At 40.3% G+C, this 27,294-nt stretch overlaps 2 protein-coding genes and 1 long non-coding RNA gene across 3 annotated transcripts in view; 1 reads left to right on the forward strand and 2 right to left on the reverse strand.

Moving 5' to 3' along the window:
• Positions 1-111: 111 nt before the first annotated feature.
• Positions 112-27,294, reverse strand: part of ucp1 (uncoupling protein 1) — a 28,999-nt gene continuing 1,816 nt past the window's right edge. The window contains exons 2-9 of the mRNA XM_034188561.1: positions 19,981-19,991; positions 15,877-15,961; positions 15,578-15,711; positions 15,229-15,436; positions 14,846-15,043; positions 11,954-12,055; positions 7,156-7,336; positions 112-589 (exon numbers count right to left, since the gene is read on the reverse strand). Of these exons, the coding sequence (XP_034044452.1) occupies positions 454-589; positions 7,156-7,336; positions 11,954-12,055; positions 14,846-15,043; positions 15,229-15,436; positions 15,578-15,703 (951 nt within the window). The 5' untranslated portion in view covers positions 15,704-15,711; positions 15,877-15,961; positions 19,981-19,991 and the 3' untranslated portion in view covers positions 112-453. The remainder of the gene's footprint in view (positions 590-7,155; positions 7,337-11,953; positions 12,056-14,845; positions 15,044-15,228; positions 15,437-15,577; positions 15,712-15,876; positions 15,962-19,980; positions 19,992-27,294) is intronic.
• Positions 13,645-26,837, forward strand: LOC117526496. The gene is made up of 3 exons (XR_004565306.1): positions 13,645-13,761; positions 14,137-14,142; positions 26,826-26,837. It is a non-coding gene; the product is annotated as an uncharacterized LOC117526496 (long non-coding RNA).
• tbc1d9 (TBC1 domain family, member 9 (with GRAM domain)) overlaps positions 21,014-27,294 on the reverse strand; it is a 68,764-nt gene continuing 62,483 nt past the window's right edge. Inside the window, 2 exon segments of the mRNA XM_034188560.1 lie at positions 21,014-22,656; positions 26,628-26,731. Coding sequence (XP_034044451.1) covers positions 21,880-22,656; positions 26,628-26,731 — 881 coding nt within the window. The 3' untranslated portion in view covers positions 21,014-21,879.

The raw sequence follows: 27,294 nt of genomic DNA on the forward strand, positions 1-27,294 counted from the left end.
TGCTGTTTAGCCCATGGCTGAACATTCAAAATAAATCTTGGTTGATAAATTGATTTTGTCCCAACTGAAATGTTGAACCCCATAACGTCTAAAAAAGACCACAGTGCAAACTAAACCTCTGAAAGGAGCATGTTAAAGTTAATAACGTACCATTTACTCCACCAATACTTAACAATGAGTTTCTTTAATATAAATCTTAAATACATAAAGACTAAAACATTTCTTCTTATGTCGTAGTCGGCAAACCGTTTACACACATTGTGCTTGTAATGTTTGCACACTGATCAATTCACATTGCAGTAAAATACAAGTGACAGTCCAGCATTCCCTTTGAAACAAAGGATTTTTGTGTTCCTCACCACAGGACTGGAAGACCTTTGCATAAACCTGAAAACATGATTTGTTAACTTGCTTTTGTCATCAGTGCTCGATCCCATTGGTGGCGCAGCATTTTCAGTCAAATCTTGAAACAGGAATTTCAGGTATTTCAGTCCTCTTCTTGGTGATCATCATGGCCCGCTTGATTTGCTCAAATGTCACAAACATCACAATATTCCATGATCCCAATCTCAGAAATGAAGGCATAAATCTGCAAGGAACAGCAAGAGATGTATATGTACATTTGTCCACAAGTGATGCATTATTGTCACATTAGCAGTGTGCCTTCTTCAGCTGCTAGGACCATCAACATGGAGCCCCCTAGCAGCATGCCATTATCTTAGTCTCCGTAAGTAACCATTCATTTGACACAAAGTTAGTCCAGCGGTACCCAAGGATCCTTGAAAGAAAAATGTCTGGGAGCATGCGCTAGTCCTGCTTCTCGCAGCGTCCACCACAATTGCAGACTTGCACAGCAGCCACCCAGAAGAAAACAGGCTCATCTCCAACTCTCAATAGTAACCATCTATCTGCCACACCGAGGTGAAATATGGGTGTCCTATTGGCCTTATCTAGCCACTGGGGTCCTCAACACTTAAGTACCTGCTTGCCAACTTTTTAGTCTCAGAGTATCCATTTGTTGACACAGTCATTCCAGCGAAACCCAAGGATCTCCCGAAGTAACCCAATACCAAAGATATCTAATCACTGCCTCAGGACACTGACTTCCATCCCAGTCTCAGAATGATACAGTGAGACAAGAATGACTGGGACCCTTCTTACTCCTGCAAAGATATGGACAACACCAGATGATTAAAAAAAATCTTCCCAAGCATCGTAATGCCAATGGCCAAGGATCCAGAGACATGATCCAGAGAAGTGAATACAATTTATACAATTGTATTATCTCAGTTGAGATAAATCAACACATGTCATACCTCTGATGGCCCAGTCCAGGAAGTCACTGAAGGACGTAGCCTTGATCCAAGACTATCGCAGTCTCACACTCTGACTCCCCAATGAGTTTCTGGAGTGTTTTCATTTGTTCCACAAGGATCCCAACATTGTCCACTTCGTCAAGATCGGTAAACCATTCCTCCCCCAACAAGGCACCCAGGCCATGAAAGTGTTGAACACTGTTGGAGCTACAACACATCACTAATGAACACCTAAAGTCACTGGCGGGGGTGTTCAGAGATTCAGTATGTGCGTATGTATAGGATTGTTTTGATGTCCAGCTACGTTATAGAGAGGTTTCAGAAAAAAAAAAATCCAGTCCTTCTACCAGCTGAATAGATTCTCCACCACCTACTTCCTTTCCTACATTAATCTCGCAACCATGAGTGGCAGGGCCATACTAAAATATGAAATGGAGCTAAATGGGGACTGATAATCATGAAATGGGGGTAAAATGTAACAAAATCAAATCAATTTTATTTATATAGCACCAAATCACAACAAACAGTTGCCCCAAGGTGCTTTATATTGTAAGGCAAGGCCATACAATAATTATGGAAAAACCTCAACGGTCAAAACGACCCCCTGTGAGCAAGCACTTGGCGACAGTGGGAAGGAAAAACTCCCTTTTAACAGGAAGAAACCTCCAGCAGAACCAGGCTCAGGGAGGGGCAGTCTTCTGCTGGGACTGGTTGAGGCTGAGGGAGAGAACCAGGAAAAAGACATGCTGTGGAGGGGAGCAGAGATCAATCACTAATGATTAAATGCAGAGTGGTGCATACAGAGCAAAAAGAGAAAGAAACACTCAGTGCATCATGGGAACCCCCCAGCAGTCTAAATCTACAGCAGCATAACTAAGGGATGGTTCAGGGTCACCTGATCCAGCCCTAACTATAAGCTTTAGCAAAAAGGAAAGTTTTAAGACTAATCTTAAAAGTAGAGAGGGTGTCTGTCTCCCTGATCTGAATTGGGAGCTGGTTCCACAGGAGAGGAGCCTGAAAGCTGAAGGCTCTGCCTCCCATTCTACTCTTACAAACCCTAGGAACTACAAGTAAGCCTGCAGTCTGAGAGCGAAGCGCTCTATTGGGGTGATATGGTACTATGAGGTCCCTAAGATAAGATGGGACCTGATTATTCAAAACCTTATACAACCCCTGGCAAAAATTATGGAATCACCGGCCTCGGAGGATGTTCATTCAGTTGTTTAATTTTGTAGAAAAAAGCAGATCACAGACATGACACAAAACTAAAGTCATTTCAAATGGCAACTTTCTGGCTTTAAGAAACACTATAAGAAATCAGGAAAAAAAATTGTGGCAGTCAGTAACAGTTGCTTTTTTAGACCAAGCAGAGGGAAAAAAATATCGACTCACTCAATTATGAGGAAAAAAATTATGGACTCATGAAAAACAAAAGAACGCTCCAACACATCACTAGTATTTTGTTGCACCACCTCTGGCTTTTATAACAGCTTGCAGTCTCTGAGGCATGGACTTAATGAGTGACAAACAGTACTCTTCATCAATCTGGCTCCAACTTTCTCTGATTGCTGTTGCCAGATCAGCTTTGCAGGTTGGAGCCTTGTCATGGACCATTTTCTTCAACTTCCACCAAAGATTTTCAATTGGATTAAGATCCGGACTATTTGCAGGCCATGACATTGACCCTATGTGTCTTTTTGCAAGGAATGTTTTCACAGTTTTTGCTCTATGGCAAGATGCATTATCATCTTGAAAAATGATTTCATCATCCCCAAACATCCTTTCAATTGATGGGATAAGAAAGGTGTCCAAAATATCAACGTAAACTTGTGCATTTATTGATGATGTAATGACAGCCATCTCCCCAGTGCCTTTACCTGACATGCAGCCCCATATCATCAATGACTGTGGAAATTTACATGTTCTCTTCAGGCAGTCATCTTTATAAATCTCATTGGAACGGCACCAAACAAAAGTTCCAGCATCATCACCTTGCCCAATGCAGATTTGAGATTCATCACTGAATATGACTGTCATCCAGTCATCCACAGTCCACGATTGCTTTTCCTTAGCCCATTGTAACCTTGTTTTTTTCTGTTTAGGTGTTAATGATGGCTTTCATTTAGCTTTTCTGTATGTAAATCCCATTTCCTTTAGGCGGTTTCTTACAGTTCGGTCACAGACGTTGACTCCAGTTTCCTCCCATTCGTTCCTCATTTGTTTTGTTGTGCATTTTCGATTTTTGAGATATATTGCTTTAAGTTTTCTGTCTTGACGCTTTGATGTCTTCCTTGGTCTACCAGTATGTTTGCCTTTAACAACGCCTTTAACAACCTTCCCATGTTGTTTGTATTTGGTCCAGAGTTTAGACACAGCTGACTGTGAACAACCAACATCTTTTGCAACATTGCGTGATGATTTACCCTCTTTTAAGAGTTTGATAATCCTCTCCTTTGTTTCAATTGACATCTCTCGTGTTGGAGCCATGATTCATGTCAGTCCACTTGGGGCAACAGCTCTCCAAGGTGTGATCACTCCTTTTTAGATGCAGACTAATGAGCAGATCTGATTTGATGCAGGTGTTAGTTTTGGGGATGAAAATTTACAGGGTGATTCCATAATTTATTCCTCAGAATTGAGTGTTTCCATATTTTTTCCCTCTGCTTGGTCTAAAAAAGTAACCGTTACTGACTGCCACAATTTTTTTTCTTGATTTCTTATAGTGTTTCTTAAAGCCAGAAAGTTGCCATTTGAAATGACTTTAGTTTTGTGTCATGTCTGTGATCTGCTTTTTTTCTACAAAATTAAACAACTGAATGAACATCCTCCGAGGCCAGTGATTCCATAATTATTGCCAGGGGTTGTAAGTAAGAATTTTAAATTCTATTCTAGAATTAACAGGAAGCCAATGAAGAGAGGCCAATATGGGTGAGATATGCTCTCTCCTTCTAGTCCCTGTCAGTACTCTAGCTGCAGCATTTTGAATTAACTGAAGGCTTTTCAGGGAACTTTTAGGACAACCTGATAATAATGAATTACAGTAGTCCAGCCTAGAGGAAATAAATGCATGAATTAGTTTTTCAGCATCACTCTGAGACAAGACCTTTCTAATTTTAGAGATATTGCGCAAATGCAAAAAAGCAGTCCTACGTATTTGTTTAATATGCGCATTGAATGACATATCCTGATCAAAAATGACTCCAAGATTTCTCACAGTATTACTAGAAGTCAGGGTAATGCCATCCAAAGTAAGGATCTGGTTAGACACCATGTTTCTAAGATTTGTGGGGCCAAGTACAATAACTTCAGTTTTATCTGAGTTTAAAAGCAGGAAATTAGAGGTCATCCATGTCTTTATGTCTGTAAGACAATCCTGCAGTTTAGCTAATTGGTGTGTGTCCTCTGGCTTCATGGATAGATAAAGCTGGGTATCATCTGCGTAACAATGAAAATTTAAGCAATGCTGTCTAATAATACTGCCTAAGGGAAACATGTATAAAGTGAATAAAATTGGTCCTAGCACAGAACCTTGTGGAATTCCATAATTAACCTTAGTCTGTGAAGAAGATTCCCCATTTACATGAACAAATTGTAATCTATTAGATAAATATGATTCAAACCACCGCAGCGCAGTGCCTTTAATACCTATGGCATGCTCTAATCTCTGTAATAAAATTTTATGGTCAACAGTATCAAAAGCAGCACTGAGGTCTAACAGAATAAGCACAGAGATGAGTCCACTGTCTGAGGCCATAAGAAGATCATTTGTAACTTTCACTAATGCTGTTTCTGTACTATGATGAATTCTAAAACCTGACTGAAACTCTTCAAATAGACCATTCCTCTGCAGATGATCAGTTAGCTGTTTTACAACTACCCTTTCAAGAATTTTTGAGAGAAAAGGAAGGTTGGAGATTGGCCTATAATTAGCTAAGATAGCTGGGTCAAGTGATGGCTTTTTAAGTAATGGTTTAATTACTGCCACCTTAAAAACCTGTGGTACATAGCCAACTAATAAAGATAGATTGATCATATTTAAGATCGAAGCATTAATTAATGGTAGGGCTTCCTTGAGCAGCCTGGTAGGAATGGGGTCTAATAGACATGTTGATGGTTTGGAGGAAGTAACTAATGAAAATAACTCAGACAGAACAATCGGAGTGAAAGAGTCTAACCAAATACCGGCATCACTGAAAGCAGCCAAAGATAACGATATGTCTTTGGGATGGTTATGAGTAATTTTTTCTCTAATAGTTAAAATTTTATTAGCAAAGAAAGTCATGAAGTCATTACTAGTTAAAGTTAAAGGAATACTCGGCTCAATAGAGCTCTGACTCTTTGTCAGCCTGGCTACAGTGCTTAAAAGAAACCTGGGGTTGTTCTTATTTTCTTCAATTATTGATGAGTAGTAAGATGTCCTAGCTTTATGGAGGGCTTTTTTATAGAGCAACAGACTCTTTTTCCAGGCTAAGTGAAGATCTTCTAAATTAGTGAGACGCCATTTCCTCTCCAACTGACGGGTTATCTGCTTTAAGCTGCGAGTTTGTGAGTTATACCACGGAGTCAGGCACTTCTGATTTAAGGCTCTCTTTTTCAGAGGAGCTACAGCATCCAAAGTTGTCTTCAATGAGGATATAAAACTATTGACGAGATACTCTATCTCACTCACAGAGTTTAGGTAGCTACTCTGCACTGTGTTGGTATATGGCATTAGAGAACATAAAGAAGGAATCATATCCTTAAACCTAGTTACAGCCCTTTCTGAAAGACTTCTAGTGTAATGAAACTTATTCCCCACTGCTGGGTAGTCCATCAGAGTAAATGTAAATGTTATTAAGAAATGATCAGACAGAAGGGGGTTTTCAGGGAATACTGTTAAGTCTTCAATTTCCATACCATAAGTCAGAACAAGATCTAAGATATGATTAAAGTGGTGGGTGGACTCATTTACATTTTGAGCAAAGCCAATTGAGTCTAATAATAGATTAAATGCAGTGTTGAGGCTGTCATTCTCAGCATCTGTGTGGATGTTAAAATCGCCCACTATAATTATCTTATCTGAGCTAAGCACTAAGTCAGACAAAAGGTCTGAAAATTCACAGAGAAACTCACAGTAACGACCAGGTGGACGATAGATAACAACAAATAAAACTGGTTTTGGGGACTTCCAATTTGGATGGACAAGACTAAGAGTCAAGCTTTCAAATGAATTAAAGCTCTGTCTGAAGCAGAGTGAGAGTGAAGCTTGAATGAATGAATGAATGAATGAATGAATGGATCACTTTTATTTAATTGTTTAGGTTTTGTTTTTTGTGAGATGCCCTCAGTACATGTAATAGGGGCAGGTGCGCCATCTGGCGTTCAAGAGATGAAAAACTTCAGTCAATGGGTCAACATTTCGTTCATGTTTTATCCCCGTTTCGTTACTATCAGTCCCCATTTCGCTTAAAAATAATTAAATAAAAGTAATTAAGTGAATCCATATTTAATCATATTTGGAGTCAGTCTGCTTCGTGATTATTAGGCTCCATTTTGACCCATTTCACTCCATTTCGTATTTTAGTGTAGCCATTCATACTGCTACGTACTATGGTGTCATCCTCATAGAGGCATTGCTGATGTTTCCCTTAGTTTAGTTTCTTTAACTTTGAAAAATTTTAAGACTAATCAAACTGATATCCCTGATTTGAGGAGGGAAAAAAAAAATTATGATCGTCAGTTCATTTTGGTAATAACTGTTGGACATTAACTTAATATGCACAATGTAGTCATTTCATGAGATCTATTTTACAAAGGTTATGTTATGTGAGTGACAGCTCATTGATTATTGGTTATTTACCCTTTGTAGAAAGCTGTTGGCCCTTCTTTTGTCATCATGATCCAGGCACAGTTGATGGCACTCTTGTATAGGCCTGGTGGTGAGTTCATGTACCTGGTTTTCACCACATCCACTGGGGAAGCAATTACCGTGGTAACAAATCCAGCTCCGAATGCAGACACAAAGTGGCATGGCAGATTGTCTGAAAAGATGCATGAAGAGATGTGAAGCACACAACTGAAGTATTTAATGGCAGCTAAATTACAAGGCAGCTTCTTAGTTGGTACAGTAGTGTTCAGAATAATAGTAGTGCTATGTGACTAAAAAGATTAATCCAGGTTTTGAGTATATTTCTTATTGTTACATGGGAAACAAGGTACCAGTAGATTCAGTAGATTCTCACAAATCCAACAAGACCAAGCATTCATGATATGCACACTCTTAAGGTTATGAAATTGGGCTATTAGTAAAAAAAGCAGAAAAGGGTTCACAATAATAGTAGCATCTGCTGTTGATGCTACAAACTCAAAAACTAATATGTTCAAACTCCTTTTTTAGCAATCCTGTGAATCACTAAACTAGTATGTAGTTGTGTAACCACAGTTTTTCATGATTTCTTCACATCTGCGAGGCATTAATTTTGTTGGTTTGGAACCAAGATTTTGCTCGTTTACTAGTGTGCTTGGAGTCATTGTCTTGTTGAAACACCCATTTCAAGGGCATGTCCTCTTCAGCATAAGGCAACATGTGTTGTGTCGGCCGCCAGAAGAGGAGGTACTGCTGGCCCACCACCAGAGGCCCGCACTTCAGGCATGAGAGGGCGCCGCCGCCACGGACACAACCGGGAGTGACAGCTGTCACACATCAACTCATGACAGCTGTCACCCATCTTCATTTCATCACTCCATAAAAGCCGGATGTCATCTCCACCTCGCTGCCGAGATATCATCTACCTGTGAAGGTACTTTTCTCTGCTGACCTAAATCATCGAATAATAACCTGAACTTCTTTGCAGCCGTTTTCCTGTGGGTGTTGCCTTATCTGTGGGATTGGCGTTTGGTGTGAACAGCGACGGCTTCGCTTCACACCCCAACCAGATAAGTGATTTAACAGGAGCTGCACGAGTGTGTGATTAGAGGTGGAGGTGACTTTCCACCTTCTGTTTTTGTTACTGGGTGTGTACACACCCACATCTCACTGTTTGTGCTCCTCGCCAGCAGTACCAGATCCGACAGTCGGGGACGGTGATCACCTGGGAATTTGGGACTTGGTGGCTCCAGTATTCTCCGGGTTCTGTGGCGGTGGAGATCGTGTCACCTTTGTGTATTGACTGCTATCAGATTCTGTGATTGTCTGTATAATCGTTGTGCACATTCACAACATTAAATTGTTACCTTTTGGCTCATCTATTGACCGTTCATTTGCGCCCCCCTGTTGTGGGTCCGTGTCACTACACTTTCCCCAACAACATGACCTCTTCAAGTATTTTGACATATCCAAACTGATCCATGATACCTGGTATGCGATATATAGGCCCAACACCATAGTAGGAGAAACATGCCCATATCATGATGCTTGCACCACCATGCTTCACTGTCTTCACTGTGAACTGTGGCTTGAATTCAGAGTTTGGGGGTCATCTCACAAACTGTCTGCGGCCCTTGGACCCAAAAAGACCAGTTTTACTCTTATCAGTCCGTAAAATATTCCTCCATTTCTCTTTAGGCCAGTTGATGTGTTCTTTGGCAAATTGTAACCTCTTCTGCACGTTTTTTATTTAACAGAGGGACTTTGTGGGGGATTCTTGCAAATAAATTAGCTTCACACAGGCGTCTTCGAACTGTCACAGCACTTACAGGTAAATCCAGACTCTCTTTGATCATCCTGGAGCTGATCAATGGGTGAGCCTTTGCCATTCTGGTTATTCTTCTGTCCATTTTGATGGTTGTTTTCTTCCACGCGTACCTGGTTTTTTTGTCCATTTTAAATCATTGGAGATCATTGTAGATGAACAGCCTATAATTTTTTGCACCTGCGTATAAGTTTTCCCCTCTCCAATCAACTTTTTAATCAAACTATGCTGTTCTTCTGAACAATGTCTTGAACGTCCCTTTTTCCTCAGGCTTTCAAAGAGAAAAGCATGTTCAACAGGTGCTGTCTTCATCCTTACGTAGGGGACACCTGATTCACACCTGTTTGTTCCACAAAATTGCCAAACTCACTGACTGAATGCCACACTACTATTATTGTGAACACCCCCTTTTCTACTTTTTTTTTTTTTTTTTTACTAATAGCCCAATTTCATAGCCTTAAGAGTGTGCATATCATGAATGCTTGGTCTTGTTGGATTTGTGAGAATCTACTGAATCTACCGGTACCTTGTTTCCCATGTAACAATAAGAAATATACTCAAAACCTGGATTAATCTTTTTAGTCACATAGCACTGCTATTATTCTGAACACTACTGTATATTCCCTGCACTGGTTACAGAGTAGGGCTTGAACAGCAAAAATGTAGGACTGTGAGTTAATCCATCTCAGTCAGCTTGTGCAAGCAACTCAAAAACAAGTTAAGATAGCAAATGTAGATAACCATGATGTGGGCAGTTACATTACAAAATATACAACAACAGGAATAACACTGGAATGAAAGAACGGAATGAAAGAATGGATAGAATGTATGGCTAGGGACAGTACCAAAATTTTTTGTCTGTATTGCAAATTAGTGATGGCTAACTTTAAGCATTGATCCACAATGTTTTGAAGCACTGTTACAGAGCCTGTATCAAAAGGAAGACATCAGGTGCTGTGCTAAATGGACTCTCAGTATATCACCAACAGTTTTTTTTTTAAGTTAAAGTTCATATTTGCACCTTCTGGTGTTGAAGCATAACAACACTATTGAATGAATTACTGTAGAACTGCACTTTTTTGGAATTTCATATTTAAAGGCTACAGTCGGTATTAAGTCTGTATGAGCACTAGCACATGCATTGCTGTCGTAATCCAATTGGCCAGTATTATCACTAACATAGTCCAAGGAATATTGAATTTTAAAGGTATTCTTTTTTCATGTGTCACTGAACACTGCTTTGCTCCACTCAGTCACATATTATGCATATATACATGTAGTCATAATTAGTCATTGCCAGATTGTCTTGTGTACCTTGCTATCCTGCTCCAGTGGTTCATAAATTGGTCATCAAGGACCACCTAATCTATATTCTAATCTATTTTCCATCTCTCCCAGCTCTGCCCCAAGATGAATTACTCCTTCAGGTGTGCAACCAATCAAGTACTAAGAGACACCTGAATGAGGTAATCAGCTTGTGACAGAGCATGAAAAGATGGAAAATGTGTAGCTTAGGTGGTCCTGGCAGAACAGGTTGAGAACGACTCCTGTCAGTAACATAGGTAACAGCCTATTGATTCCCATAAAAGGGCATGGAACCGCACTGCCATGTCCAGATGCAGATTTCATAAAGAGAAAACAAAATGCCGAAAACAAAAGAAAAATCAATTTCAGCGCAGCAGGCAAAGAGAAAAAAGAACTGACAGTTCAGAGGAGGAGGTAATGCTGCATAATTATATGAATGAAGCAACGCGTAAGCGGCGCAAGCTCGCTCATGGTACAGGGAGTCCCAAACAGGAAGTGCCAAATTCTACAGTGAAATGTTGACACTTCCTGGATTGAAAATAGAGGAGATCTTGTGGGATCTTGCAAGAATTCAGTGGCAAGTTGACACTGAAACAGGAAATGCCAAATTTTGAGCCCACAGTGAAACAGGAAATGTCAAATGTTGAACACTTCCTGGATTGACAGTAGTGGAGATCTCGTGAGTATTCTGTGGAAAGGTGACAATGAAACAGGAAATGCCAAATTTTGAGTCCACGGTGAAACAGGAAAATGTTGAACGCTAAACTGAGAGGTGGAATGCACAGGTCTTGAACCAATGTTCTGTGAAAATTAGCTGAAAAAAAAAAATTCAGAAACCAAAAAATTTGAAGACAAAACCTGACAACACCACAAAAAAACTTTGATTCAAGTGCATGAACTAAATACATACTCCTGAAATTTGATCACATCTAATTTAGCTTATGAAAAGCCATTTCTAACAGGACTTTGACCTTGAAATTTTTTTCCAGGGTCACATTTTGTGGAAGTGATAATTAGTGTTGGTGGAGGTTTGAGCTCTATGAGCGCGGTGCTCTGCTCCTTTCCATGTTATCTTATGACATGAATCTCACCATGCGGCCTTTGTGTTGCTGTGTATCACTTGTCTGTAACAAATATGTTTTGCCCTGGGCCCTGACTTTCTATTTTGCTAAACGCTGTGACACTCTGGCTGACCTCTGTGTGTTTGTTTGCATTTTAAACCTGCTTTCTCAAGAAAGCCTGTTTGCTAATTGTCATTCCAACCTAGTTTTTGGATTTTGGACTGTACTAACGAGCCGTCTGCTGCGTGTAAACAAGTTCAACTGTTTTACAGATTGAGCTGGATAAAAGCTTAAGTGGTAAAGCCGTTATATTTTTAATCTTGTGCTGCTTGGTGCTTGCCTTTGGGTTCCACCTTCTTGCCACACTCCAGTCAAAAAAAAAAAAAAAAAAAAAAAATGACTGAGATAAATGTCACTTCCTATCAAAATTAGGGCAGACACAACATGGTGTTGTGTTATCTATTCTAGTGGATACCAGAGTCTAAAGGGACAAGAGGGTGTGTGGACGTCTGACCAATCAGTCGTTGCACTTGACGGTCATGAGTGTGTGTTTGTGCGTGTGTGTTCAGACATACAAGTATGCGTGAGCACTTTCACTTACCTGACATCAGTTTGTGTCTCAGGATGGCCTCCTTGATGAGGTCATAGGTAACCAGCTCTGTGCAGTTAACCAGTGCATTTCTCGTGATGTTTGGAAGTGTTCCTGGAGAAAGAATTTGAGAAGAATAACTGACACAATGGTGACGCATCTAAAGCCATCATGTTCTTATGCTTTAAACGGGACTTATTTCCAAATGCTAATATGTACACTTACTGCCCATTTCATAAGATACACCTTGTTAGTAACAGGTTAGACCTGCCTTAAGTCTTTGTGGCATAGTTTCCACAAAGTGCTGGAAACATTCCACAGAGATGTTGCTCCATATTTACAGGAGAGCATCATGCAGTTGGTACACTGTTAGAACACCATGACCAGCCTGAATTGCTGATGCCTAAATTGCAAGATGTTTCCACTAAATTCAGATCCTACAGTCAAAATGATGCAGACTCATCAGACCAGGCAACATTTTCCTGATCTTTCATTAACCACTTTTGTTAAGCCTGTGCCTATTGTCTTAGTTTCCTGTCCTTCGCTGACTGAAGTAGCACCCGATGTGGTCCTGCTGTAGACTATCTGCTTCAAGGTTTCGTGGGTTGCTCATGCACTTCTATTAGCTCAAATCAGTCTGGCCATTCTTCTCTCATTTAAGCCGTCAACAAGGCTTTTTTGCAGAGAGAACTGCTGCTCACTAGATTTTTCTTCTGGGCTATTCTCTGTAGATCCTAAGAGATGTTTCTGCATGAAAATCTCAGAAGATATGCGATTTCTCAAATACTCAAAGCAGGCCATTTGGCACCAACTACCATGTATTATGAAGTTGCCAGTGTTGTACTTTTTGCACACACATCAGCAAAAATTGACATGGGTACCGAGTCATGTCTACAAGTATTTTCTATATTGCTCACCCACAGCAAGTAATAACTGATTTATGTATTCCTTGGGAAGGACAACAACAAAGCCTGAATATGCTAATGGCATCCATATTATTTTCCAAATCCATCATGTAAAAACATGCTTTTTTAAAACTCTGATGTTTCCAGCTTGGGTTTTCTTTGTTTACCATCATCTTGAATGCAGCATATATACCCACGCCCAAGTCACCTGTTATGTAAATTACTGCCCAGTTTGCAAAAATGTGTTAATCACACACCTAAGCCAAAGTATTGTGTTAAACAGTTTTCTTGGTAAAGCAGATGGGGGGGTACCAAAGCTTCATTCATCCTGCCCAGGTCACACTGGTCTTACTCACACTCCACATCTTTACCCATTTATGGGTTGGCCAGGAAGTATGTTTACTTTTTAAAGTTAGTTTTTTAGATCAGTGATATCTAAAATTGAAATCACATTTAAAGAATGTCCACTAAAATATTAAATAAATACAGGATGTTCTAAAAGTCAATGGGCAGTTGCTTTAAACAGTCATGATTTTTAAGGGCAATTGTGATTCTGATTTTTCCTGTAACTAAGAAGCTGTTTACCGGAATGCAGGTATTGACTTCTGCCAAAAACCAGGTGTTTTGGGCATACATTTTGATTGCAGTGGGAAGGGTTCTGCATGCATGGATATGGAATTATGGAACCTTACGATTGTTTAAAACTGAATCCCAACCTTTTAACTGTAAAAACAGAGTTCACATGCATCAGTGGAGGATCATATAAGTCACTTCAGTGTAACGTGATGGTACAGTCTCAGTCTTGGCTGATAGCATGGAGATTGCGTCTATAAGGCTTCTATTGTAACCAGCCTGTAGGTTCCTGGTAGCACACAGCGAAACAATTCTTTGCAGTATAAGATTTAACTGCTGTCAGTGACAACTTGAGATTTCAACATGTACAGCACCATACTTTGGTGCTATCCTGCACCCACCATACTGGGGTGCAGGTGTTCATAACAATAAAGGGCCTAAGCTGTAACACATCAACGGTTGCATACTGTTTTCTAGTGCTCTCTGGAGTAAGTTAGTCACATACTAACGTTGCAGGACACTGGCCCTCAAGGACTGGAGTTGAATACCCCTGGCGTAGGGTAAATATCCCTTTCTTCACGTGGGAGAAAGGAAGGCAAACATTGATATCTACATTCGCCAAATTGAGGTTTCATATCCCGCAAAATCTTGCGAAACTTCGGAGAGTTCGTCGCTCTGTGAGATGTTGCTGCTCTGTGAGATGCCATTAACATTGAGAAATGCGTTGAGACGCTCTGTAAGACTGCGCTTTAACCACTGCACACGGACAACAGCATTAACATCGCAACATAAAACTCTTTGTATATTGTGCCTAAAACTCTCGTAAATATATTATCTGGGTTTATAGATGTTGTTATTGTGTTTGTTTTATGTAAACATGTGAGAAGCTCAGGTTGTTTCTCTGCTATTTTCCAACAGGAATCGCCGTGAGCCACGATCGCTTCCTGTTCATGTCATTGTGGTGGAAAGTGAAGTTTGCTCTTTTAACGTCCTGCTTATTGTCCTTTACAACACTGTTTGTCGTCTTTGTTCCAGAGTAATCTGAAATTCAGTTTGTGTTGATGAAGTTCCATGTAGATTAAATGTAGCAGACACGGAGTATTTGTAATATTTGTTTTAGCACGTTTTCAGGGTCTCATGCATGCAGTCTCTTAATAATGTGATGAAAAGCATAAAAAGGTACATTTTAGTCATATAATGTTCATTTGCAGTTGTCGTCATGTGGATTCTCTATGTTGTTTAGATGACAGTGACTCTCTGGCGTGCAAGGGATTATGGGGTATCTCAGGGCAAATACCCCGTGGCCATCCAGTGGGACATGATGGGTACTGAGTTTGAAGCCTGTATCTCTAGGGGTAGGCAGCTACAGACAGTTAGCAGTCATTAATAAGATAACTTATTTTCAAACAAATTTCTTAAAAATTACCTTTCCAGAGGCCACGTAATCCCTCATTCTGAAAGATGTGCTTGTATGCTTGCATAGTTCCGCTGTAGCGTCGAGCCACCCCATCCAGATTGATCTGAGCTTGGAATCTAACTTTGACCACATCTGTGGGTTGTGCAAATGACACTGCCATGGCACCTGTAGTGCAGCCAGCCAGGATACGTACCAGTACGCCCGGGCCTGGAGAAATATAAAAAGGTACCATCTGTTAAACTTTAAAAAAAAAATGCAGTTCATTCATTTTTTTCATACATCATCCAGGCTCATGGCCGTCATATACAGGTGCTTTCATTTATGGACGTTTGCCACTGTGACCCTCTCATGTTGACATTGAAAAAACATGTACTTTAAATGCAATCACTTACTGTCCTTTCCGCCAGTGTAGAAATTTTTGACATTGTCATAGAGGCCAATTCTGACAGAGGCGAAGCACATTTGTCTCTGCAGGCCGGCAACCAGACCGTTATACAGAGCTCTGGGCCCCTCTGTTCGGATCATGGTGCTGATGGTCCCGAACACGCCTCGGTACCGGATGTTTTTGGTCGCTTCCACTGCCGCCTTCTCTCCCTGAATCTGACATCAGAGATACGTCTAGTTTTACAAAACCTTTAGCCGAAATAGATCTAACAGTATTGAAGCGGACAAAGTCGAACCGCCACCTCAACAGACACCATATGCCCTAAAAACCAAGTACACACCAATCAGCTGAGATACCTGGAGCCTGACTTTGGCTGTGTCCAGAGGAAACGTGATCCCATCGGCCACGCAGGCTGCAAGTCCAGCACTCGCCATCTTCACCCCCAGTGGAGGAGGAACGTCTGAGGGTTGAAGACCTACCATTTTTCTTACTGCAAGGGTTCACAGAGACATCGAGTCAACATTCAAACAGATCCAGAAGATAAACAACACCCTCAAAGCCTAAACAAAGTTCAGTGAATAAGGATTTCATTTATGAGCCACGGTCACCCAACAGTTACAGCATAGATTGGGGATAAAGACACATTCAGACTCACTTCAAAGTTTAAGATCGCCTTTGATCCTGCGCAAGATTTGAGTTGGTCATCCATAAAAGGCCACACGTTGCTGCAGAAAGGAAAGCTGTATCTTTTGCTCTGTATTTATACACGTTTCTCTCCAGCTGTTTTTTTTTTAAATGACGTCCACATGGAGGCGTTACTGTGTACAGGAGTTAAGGTCTAATCAAAGTCCAGTGACTGTCAGAAAGTCGGCGTTCAGTATGGCAAGCAGTGCAGACACATTTGAGAAAAACAACTGTTTTACTTCCCCGGTTTGAGACAGTAATTCATCCATTTCTATTTTTATTTTTTTGTACAGGGTATCTCTATGTTGGCTTATTTTTCCACACCTTCACATTCAGGCAACATTAGCCTGATACTGCTCTGTACGTTAACAGCTAGTAGAATTATGAAAACATCAATGGGATTTCCTTTTAGTCTGTGTGTAAGAGGGCAAGTTGAAAATTACACAATCATTTAATTGAACCGACTATCTTATCTACAGTGTTATCAGAGAGGTTCAATGGAGGTTAGTCTTTGCTCTTAGCCAATGACAGGATGGTTTGAGGGGGAGTTTAGCTCAACACCAGCACAGTTCCTACATTGCTTTTACTTGTGTAAAACATCTGTTTAGTTATGACTCTGTTTTGTCAGAGTGAGAACAGGTTTAAAACACCCGGCCTGGTGCCCAAGCTACAGCGACTGACGTTCACTGCGGAGCAGCGAACAGCGCCATGTCCACTCTGTCGGCAGTGCTACTGCTGATTTCACAATCAAACAGCTTCTCGATCTCTGTGCAGCTGTTGGATGTTCACATTGAACTTGTACTGTTCCGTGTGAAGTCAAAGAGGATTTTCTGTTCAGTAGAAACAAAGCAGCCAAATGTAGCGAACTCAAAAAAGGTATTGGGCTCAACAACGAATAGTTGCTAACTTTGCTGTGTGTCTGAGACTCCTGTGTTACATCTTGAGAAAAGTCTGATGTCACTGAACTCACTGAGCTGTGATTGGTGGATCTCAGGCACAACCCTAGCATGTGAGATAAACACTCACCAAGCAGTTCATGAACAGTTTCTTTTGCATGCCCCCCTTTGGGAGTCAAAGAACAGTTATGCCTCCCTTTCCAAAATAATTCATCTATTCTATTAAGTCCCTTCAGGGTCTCCCTTGTTTTCACTTGGGGTCATTATAGCAGATTCATGGTGGACAGAGATGTTCAATCAGATTCAGGTCTGGGCCACTCAAGGACATTCACAGAGTTGTCCTGAAGACACTCCTTTGATATCTTGGCTGTGTGCTTAGGGTCATAGTCCTGCTGAAAGATGAACCGTCGCCCCAGTCTGAGGTCAAGAGCGCTCTGGAGCAGGTTTGCATCCAGGATGTTTCTGTACATTGCTGCATTCATCTTTCCCTCAATCCTGACTAGTCTCCCAGTTTCTGCCACTGAAAAACATCCCCACAGTGTGATGCAGCCACCACCATGCTTCACTGGAGGGATGGTGCTTGGTTTCCTCCAAACATGACACTTGGTGTTCATGACAAAGAGTTCAATCTTTGTCTCATCAGACCAGAGAATTTTGTTTCTCATAGTCTGAGAGTCCTTCAGGTGCCTTTTGGCAAACTCCAGGTGGACTGCCATGTGCTTTTTACTAAGGAGTAGCTTTCGTCTTGCCACTCTACTATACAGGCCTGATTGGTGGATTACTGCAGAGATGGTTGTCCTTCTGGAAGGTTATTCTCTCTCCACAGAGGAATGCTGGAGCTCTGACAGAGTGACCATCAGGTTCTTGGTCACCTCCCTGACTAAAGCCCTTCTCCCTCAATCACTCAGTTTAGGCAGGCAGGCAGCCAGCTGTAGGAAGAGTTCTGGTGGATCCAAACGTCTTTCATTTACAGATGATGGAGGCCACTGTGCTCATTGGGACCTTCAAAGCAGCAGAAATGTTTCTGTATCCTTCCCCAGATTTGTGCCTCGAGGCAGTCCTGTCTCAGAGGTCTACAGTCAATTCCTTTGACTTCATGCTTGGTTTGTGCTCTAACATGCACTGTCAACTGTGGGACCTTATATGTAGACAGGTGTGTATCTTTACAAATCATGTCCAATCAACTGAATTTACTCCAAGTGGACTCCAATTAAGCCGTAGAAACATCTCAAGGATGATCGGTGGAAACAGGATGCACCTGAGCTCAATTTTGAGCTTCACGGCAAAGACTGTGAATACTTATGTACATGTGGCTTCTTAGATTTTTCATTTTTAATGAATTTGCAAAAAAATTCAATCTCTCTCTCTCTCTCTCGCCCTTACCAAAAAGTAGTATATGCAAGTATGTTTCAAGTATACTTCTAGTTTACTTTTTATATACTTATCAGTATATGCAATAATTGACATTTGCTGATAATCCAGACCATATTTTTTTTTCTATTTGACTGTAAAACAAAGATGCACAGGGGTGTGCAATGAGGAGCCAAAACAGTACAAGTTTTCCTTGCAAACCGATCACCTCAGCAGGTGAGTTTGCTGATGAGATGAAAATAAACACCTGAACATCAATGAAATCACCTGTTGAGGTGACTGGTAGAAAGGGAAACATGCACTGCCTTTGCCCTTCATGGCACATGATTGCCCACCCTTAGCCTATTACCCAAGAATATATAATTAATGTATAATAATGCTTTTCTGCTAAAACATATTTCAATTTCTTCAAAGCTCAAGCTTAGTTTTTTTAAAGAATATAAAATTCACATTAAACAAATATAATGCAGATTTGAACATAAAAAATATATTTTATATAATATATAATTATATAATAATATAATATTTTGTGCTATTGCTATGATATTTACTTATCATCTTAATATTTACCGAAGTGTGTGCATGTGAGGCTGTGTGGGTAAGATATGTGTGAGTGTGAGCACTGTTTTTGAGGATGCACAAGCAAAATTTCATTGTGCTGTTTCACTGTGCAATGACAATAAAGGTGATTGTTATATCATACAGTGAAACTGAGCCAACAATACGTTGCGAAATGTGGATACAACTGCTATATAAATAGTAAGATTAAGAGAAAATTATATTTTGTGAATGGATACAATTTTTTTGTTGCAAAAACACAAAAGTACACATACAATAATAACTGTAAACAGCAGTGTACGGGTAACATGAATATACAACTAATGATGATATGTCTCTTTTTGCTCCGTATGCATCACTCTGCATTTAATCATTAGTGATCGATCTCTTTTTCCTGGTTCTTTCCCTCAGCCCCAACCAGTCTCAGCAGAAGACTGCCCCTCCCTGAGCCTGGTTCTGCTGGAGGTTTCTTCCTGTTAAAAAGGGAGTTTTTCCTTCCCACTGTGGCCAAGTGCTTGCTCATAGGGGGTTGTTTTGACCGTTGGGGTTTTTCATAATTATTGTATGGCCTTGCCTTGCAATGTGGAGCGCCTTGGGGCAACTGTTTGTTGTGATTTGGCGCTATATAAGAAAAAAGTTGATTGATTGATGTGCAATTTTTTCATTTTCTTCCTTAATATATTTTTTCTTTGCATAATTTTTCTTCTTTTTTGGGCTGGTGATGTGTGTATGTGTATGTATATGTGTGTGTGTGTGTGTGGGGGGGGGGGGGGGGGCAATGTCATGCATCCTCCCTGGATCCATCCATGTATGTGGCTTTTTTTTTTTTTTTTTTTTAAACCACACATACTTTCCCTTTCAATTTAATTCCGTTTAATTAGCTTATAATGTGCCAAATCATTAAAACTGAATTAAAAAAAATTCAAATACATGATTAAAAACAGAAGTAAAAGAATTAAACAAATAAAAAATAAAAACTATTCATAAAGAGAATAAAAATAGGTTTTCAGTCTTGACTTTAAAATGTCCACGGACTCCGACTGCCTCACGGTCGCAGGAAAACTGTTCCACAGGGTGGGTGCACGATGCGAAAAGGCTATTTGACCTGCTGACTTCTTCTTCACCCTGTGAACACAGAGAAATCCCGCATCCTGCGACCGCAAAGCCTGGGCCGGCACGTAAAGTTCCACCAGATCAGCCAGATAAGATGGCGCCAGTCCATGAACAACCTTATAAGTCAATAACAAAACCTTAAAATCTGCTCTCACAGAGACAGGGAGCCAGTGCAAAGATGCTAAAATGGGTGTGATATGTTCAGACCTTCTGCTACGTGTCAGAAGTCTGGCGGCAGCGTTCTGAACCAGCTAAAGACCCCCTTTGCATTATGACTGCCAACTATCCATGAATTCATTGAGGCACTGAACGCAGCACATTTGGGGTGTGGCTCCTCGTCCTTCTCCCTGTGGCGAGGGAGTGTGGCAATGAGCAGCTCCTTTCTATTTAAAGCAACAGGCACAAAAACAGATTCGTAGAGACCTGCAAATGTTTTATTTATGAGATACTTCAGTGTTTGTGGGGTATTTTTCTACACATTCTAATACCGGCGATTATGCCACCCATCGTCCAACATTAACTTGCAGAAAAAGGTGCATAATACGACTCCTTAAAAAGAATAGCATACATTTTTGCAACCAACTTAAATGTTAGTACATATATTCATAAAGAAGAAACCGCTCCAACTTGCCTCACACACATTTAATTTGGAACATCTTTTGATGTTCAATGATTGGATGCTTCAAATCACAGCTTTACTTAAAAGCTACAGTGTGTAAAATTTAGTGCCATCTAGTGGTGAGGCTGCAGAGTGCATTATGCAAACACTGCTAACGATTTTTGCTTCTTTTGGGATTCATGCTCACATTAAAAAGTATGACCCTCCATTTCACAAAATTAAGGGCTACCAGTAGGGAGAGTATAAGGGAGCAACCACTGATTCCTCTTCTTTTTGTTCAGTCTTTGTACTGCAATGCAAAACGCAATAGATGGAATGTCCCTTGTGGGCTCCTGTATCAACATGGCAGTGCAACACTGCAGCGTCACTGACAGGCGCGCTCCCGAGTAGATATGAAGTGCTCATTCTGAGCTCATGTAGACATGACAGGTGCTGCAGGAATTATACATGATTGAACAGACTGTTAAGAATGCAATATCCCAATTCTGCAAACAAACGTTAATAAATCCTACATACTGTAGCTCTAAGACACACACACACAAAAAAAAATAACTACGTTAACCGAAGGCGTGTTTTACTAGTTTATATACTGTTGTGACAGAGGTTAGTTCCCCTGCTTTAATCTCTAAAACATAAAAACTTTAAAACAGAAATGTAAATATTTATAGAACAAAAACATAAGCAATCAAAAACAACAATAAAGCAAACATTTGATTTAGGAGCGTAGCTGATTGCCACTGCACGAGGAATGCAAATATGTATTAATGAATCATTGGTGATGTAAACTTTTTAAATATTTAAAATGTGCACAACCTTCAGACAACTCTCCATCGTTATTGCGTTAACCACAATTTCTTAAGACACACACTTCCAGAAAGGGAAGAGTTTATACATAAGAATATGCTAGGCCGAAAGGGAAAACGAAAAAATAACAACAAACCATAGTTCATGTCGCTAACTGAATCTTCACAGCATTATCATTTCACCTTTGATAAAAAACTAACAAAAACAAAAAAAAAAAATAGAGAGAGAGGCTTAGCAGCAAATGTAAGGACCACATAAAATGTTAGGTGATTGTTCACACATAGACTATAATACTGCAGTTTGGAACTTTACACCTACATATTCTAAGTGTAGTAGAGATTACAATCGTAACACCTATGCATAACGTTTCACAGAGTACAGCTACTACATGGACGCGTTGATGAGCAAATCATTTTAACATTCTGTTCCCTCGTAGGCAGACAGGATCTAGTCATCATTCTAATTCACATTTGGAAAGAAATATGATGCCAAGAGCAGGTTTTGGTCACATTCACACCACGCGAACAGTCAGTTCATCAAAGATCTTCTTTGTCCTCTAAAAATCATTTGTTTCCCTTTTAAAAAGTCAATGTGTTTAAATCCTTTTACGCCCTCAGCCCGACAACGAGATCTCGTAATCACTTGCGGAAAGTAGAGGGCGCCCGACTTTGCGCACATTTTTGGCATTGATTATACAAGCTGCCACATCTACAGGCTTCTCAAAATATTGCACCAGCACCTGCTCGGTCAGCACAGAGGCCAGGAACTGCTCGAAAGTGATGGCCCAGTCTTTATCGATGCTAGTGCTGTGAGGCAGCCCCACAGCGTGGGGTCCTTTGGGCCGGTCGCCGTTGGACCCACTGTCGCAGCGCACCAGCACCGTGTCTTCCGCAATGTCCTCGCACTGCAGCTTTTCGTCCAGCTCATGCGAACCGGCACTGAGCACCGAATAGGACGACATGGAAGTGTCGTCTTTGGTTTCATCGTCGGAAATGAGCATGGCGGATGACGTCACTGTGTCTTTAGGGGACGAGTCCTCCAGCTTGATGTCCTGCATAGGAGGCATCTGCTCAGACTCTTCATCCACTTTGCCTTCATCACAGTGGCTGGACTTGCTTGTAAAAAGTCCAGGAACAAATGTCTCCCTCTGCTGGAACAGGGGTTCCGGGGTGGATTTGGCCTCTGTGGCCTCTCTTGTGTACACATGCTGGTTTGGCTCCAGCTTACCCTCTTGGCTGAGATCTTTCCTTCCAGAGGAGAATAGTTTGCCCACCTCTCCCATTTCTAGCAGCAAACTGGTAACGGTGGCTGTGGCGTGATAGAGCTCCTGCTCTGCGGTGTCCTCACTGAACATGCTGTACAGCGTCTTGCAAAGCTCGATAAACTGGCTCTGGAGGACGGAAACAACACTGTCAAAGATGGTTGGACTTGAACTGCATTCACACACACTACTATAAGCAACAGAAGGTTTCTGAAATGAAGCAATATCTCCACCTGGTGGAAATTCATGCAGGTACAACAAAGTTTCCCAAAGAGCTCATATATACACACGCACACACACACACACACAAAATGAAATTTGGTGAGCAGACAGATAATTGTCCAGGAAATAAGTGAATCAGTTTAGGAGGTAATCCAGAATATAGTCTGAACCAGAGATCCAGAGTAAATTTGGCACATCGCAATATTTAAATTAAAACCTTGCGGATGTTGCTGAAAGTTTTGAACAGGTGGGTAATGTCTTAGAAAATGAGGAATTTTATTTTGAATTGGATCTGGAATATATCAGGATCCATAAGAGGTTTTAAGCAACATGTGGCCTTGCCATGCGTTCTCCGTGTGCCTTCTGACCTGAGATCAAAAGTAATTGGACCGTTCAGATATCAAGACTTTTTTTCATCAATTTTACATCAAGTTGTGATAGATACAGTAGTGTTCAGAATAATAGCAGTGCTATGTGACTATAAAGATTAATCTAGGTTTTGAGTATATTTCTTATTGTTACATGGGAAACAAGGTACCAGTAGATTCAGTAGATTCTCACAAATCCAACAAGACCAAACATTCATGATATGCACACTCTTAAGGCTATGAAATTGGGCTATTAGTAAAAAAAAAAAGTAGAAAAGGGGGTGTTCACAATAATAGTAGTGTGGCATTCAGTCAGTGAGTTTGTCAATTTTGTGGAACAAACAGGTGTGAATCAGGTGTCCCCCATTTAAGGATGAAGCCAACACCTGTTGAACATGCTTTTCTCTTTGAAAGCCTGAGGACAATAGGACGTTCAAGACATTGTTCAGAAGAACAGCGTAGTTTGATTAAAAAGTTGATTGGAGAGGGGAAAACTTATACACAGGTGCAAAAAATTACAGGCTGTTCATCTACAATGATCTCCAATGCTTTAAAATGGACAAAAAAAAAAGAGACGCGTGGAAGAAAACGGAAAACAACCATCAAAATGGATAGAAGAATAACCAGAATGGCAAAGGCTCACCCACTGATCAGCTCCAGGATGATCAAAGACAGTCTGGAGTTACCTGTAAGTGCTGTGACAGTTAGAAGACGCCTGTATGAAGCTAATTTATTTGCAAGAATCCCCCGCAAAGTCCCTCTGTTAAATAAAAAACATGTGCAGAAGAGGTTACAATTTGCCAAAGAACACATCAACTGGCCTAAAGAGAAATGGAGGAATATTTTGTGGACTGATGAGAGTAAAATTGTTCTTTTTGGGTCCAAGGGCCGCAGACAGTTTGTGAGATGACCCCCAAACTCTGAATTCAAGCCACAGTTCATAGTGAAGACAGTGAAGCATGATGGTGCAAGCATCATGATATGGGCATGTTTCTCCTACTATGGTGTTGGGCCTATATATCGCATACCAGGTATCATGGATCAGTTTGGATATGTCAAAATACTTGAAGAGGTCATGTTGCCTTATGCTGAAGAGGACATGCCCTTGAAATGGGTGTTTCAACAAGACAATGACCCCAAGCACACTAGTAAACGAGCAAAATCTTGGTTCCAAACCAACAAAATTAATGCCTCGCAGATGTGAAGAAATGATGAAAAACTGTGGTTATACAACTAAATATTAGTTTAGTGATTCACAGGATTGCTAAAAAAGCAGTTTGAACATAGAACCCCTGGCAAAAATTATGGAATCACCGGCCTCGGAGGATGTTCATTCAGTTGTTTAATTTGTAAAAAAAAAGCAGATCACAGACATGACACAAAACTTACGTCATTTCAAATGGCAACTTTCTGGCTTTAAGAAACACTATAAGAAATCAGGAAAAAACATTGTGGCAGTCAGTAAAGGTTACTTTTTTAGACCAAGCAGAGGGAAAAAAAATGGAATCACTCAATTCTGAGGAAAAAATTATGGAATCATGAAAATCAAAAGAACGCTCCAACATATCACTAGTATTTTGTTGCACCACCTCTGGCTTTTATAACAGCTTGCAGTCTCTGAGGCATGGACTTAATGAGTGACAAACAGTACTCTTCATCAATCTGGCTCCAACTTTCTCTGATTGCTGTTTCCAGATCAGCTTTGCAGGTTGGAGCCTTGTCATGGACCATTTTCTTCAACTTCCACCAAAGATGTTCAACTGGATTAAGATCCGGACTATTTGCAGGCCATGACATTGACCCTATGTGTCTTTTTTGCAAGGAATGTTTTCACAGTTTTTGCTCTATGGCAAGATGCATTATCATCTTGAAAAATGATTTCATCATCCCCAAACATCCTTTCAATTGATGGAATAAGTGTCCAAAATATCAATGTAAACTTGTGCATTTATTGATGATGTAATGACAGCCATCTCCCCAGTGCCTTTACCTGACATGCAGCCCCATATAATCAATGATTGTGGAAATTTACATGTTCTCTTCAGGCAGTCATCTTTATAAGTCTCATTGGAACGGCACCAAACAAAAGTTCCAGCATCATCACCTTGCCCAGTGCAGATTCGAGATTCATCACTGAATATGACTTTCATCCAGTCATCCACAGTCCACGACTGCTTTTCCTTAGCCCATTGTAACCTTGTTTTTTTCTGTTTAGGTGTTAATGATGGATTTCGTTTAGCTTTTCTGTATGTAAATCCCATTTCCTTTAGGCGGTTTCTTACAGTTCGGTCACAGACGTTGACTCCAGTTTCAACCCATTCGTTCCTCATTTGTTTTGTTGTGCATTTTCGATTTTTGAGACATATTGCTTTAAGTTTTCTGTCTTGACGCTTTGATGTCTTCCTTGGTCTACCAGTATGTTTGCCTTTAACAACCTTCCCACGTTGTTTGTATTTGGTCCAGAGTTTAGACACAGCTGACTGTGAACAACCAACATCTTTTGCAACATTGCGTGATGATTTACCCTCTTTTAAGAGTTTGATAATCCTCTCCTTTGTTTCAATTGACATCTCTCGTGTTGGAGCCATGATTCATGTCAGTCCACTTGGTGTAACAGCTCTCCAAGGTGTGATTACTCCTTTTTAGATGCAGACTAATGAGCAGATCTGATTTGATGCAGGTGTTAGTTTTGGGGATGAAAATTTACAGTGTGATTCCATAATTTATTCCTCAGAATTGAGTGAGTCCATATTTTTCCCCTCTGCTTGGTCTAAAAACAGTAACCGTTACTGACTGCCACAATTCTTTTTCCTGATTTCTTATAGTGTTTCTTAAAGCCAGAAAGTTGCCATTTGAAATGACTTTAGTTTTGTGTCATGTCTGTGATCTGCTTTTTCTCTACAAAATTAAACAACTGAATGAACATCCTCCGAGGCTGGTGATTCCATAATTATTGCCAGGGGTTGTATTATTGTGAACACCCCCTTTTCTACTTTTTTTTTTTTACTAATAGCCCAATTTCATAGCCTTAAGAGTATGCATATCATGAATGCTTGGTCTTGTTGGATTTGTGAGAATTTACTGGTACCTTGTTTCCCATGTAACAAGAAATATACTCAAAACCTGTATTAATCTTTTTAGTCACACAGCACTACTATTATTCTGAACACTACTGTATGTCAACATTTCCAAGTCCACTTATTTGTGGCATGTGAAAATGAAGGCACTATGTACATAAATGGGCAGAATTCATGAATGGTTAATGTAGTATTTTTGCTCAACCCCCTTGAATTAGAGCTAAAAGTTTACACCACAAGTACATCTTTATTGTTAAATCCAGTGTGGTGGAGACTAGAGACAAAGTTACTAAAATTGTCACTACCCACCTTCTTGTAGAGCTGATTGTATAACTGTAGGAGTAAACATTTTAAATTGAAATAAATACCTGAATTAAGAAGCAGGTCAGCCCACCATGTTCACGTATCAATCTCTTGACTTTAAAAGTCTTACCTGATTGAGTTTGGGGAGGTCTTTTGTGTTTTCTAGTTTCGGTTTGGTGTCCTGGTTCCACAGTTTGAGGTACTGGCGGTAATCATGGGTGTTGAGCTTCTTCACTGTAACATGAATGTAGAAATGGGTTGTTTAGCTGTATTTCAGATCCAAGATGGAAACTTTGTACTGCGCTTTAAAACAAACCAACCAAAAAAGATTGCATGATGAGAAAAATTCCTGGCTACAGTGCTGAAAAGAAACCTGGGGTTGTTCTTATTTTCTTCAATTAGTGATGAGTAGTAAGATGTCCTAGCTTTACGGAGGGCTTTTTTATAGAGCAACAGACTCTTTTTCCAGGCTAAGTGAAGATCTTCTAAATTAGTGAGACGCCATTTCCTCTCCAACTTACGGGTTATCTGCTTTAAGCTGCGAGTTTGAGTTATACCACGGAGTCAGGCACTTCAGATTTAAGGCTAACCAATAAGTCTTTTCATATGAAAATTACAAACACAATTCATCCTTTACTACTTTAGACCAGTGTTGTGTAACCGAATGACATTTATGATTTTGTCATCTTCTCATAATTAAGATAAGATAATCCTTTAACAGTCGTACAGCAGGGAAATGTACAATGTTACAGCAGCACAGCGACACACTCAGAACAGTGCAAGTATCCAAAAATAAC

Source organism: Thalassophryne amazonica, chromosome 15 (genome assembly GCF_902500255.1).
Source record: "Thalassophryne amazonica chromosome 15, fThaAma1.1, whole genome shotgun sequence".
NCBI classification, from domain to species: Eukaryota; Metazoa; Chordata; class Actinopteri; order Batrachoidiformes; family Batrachoididae; genus Thalassophryne; species Thalassophryne amazonica.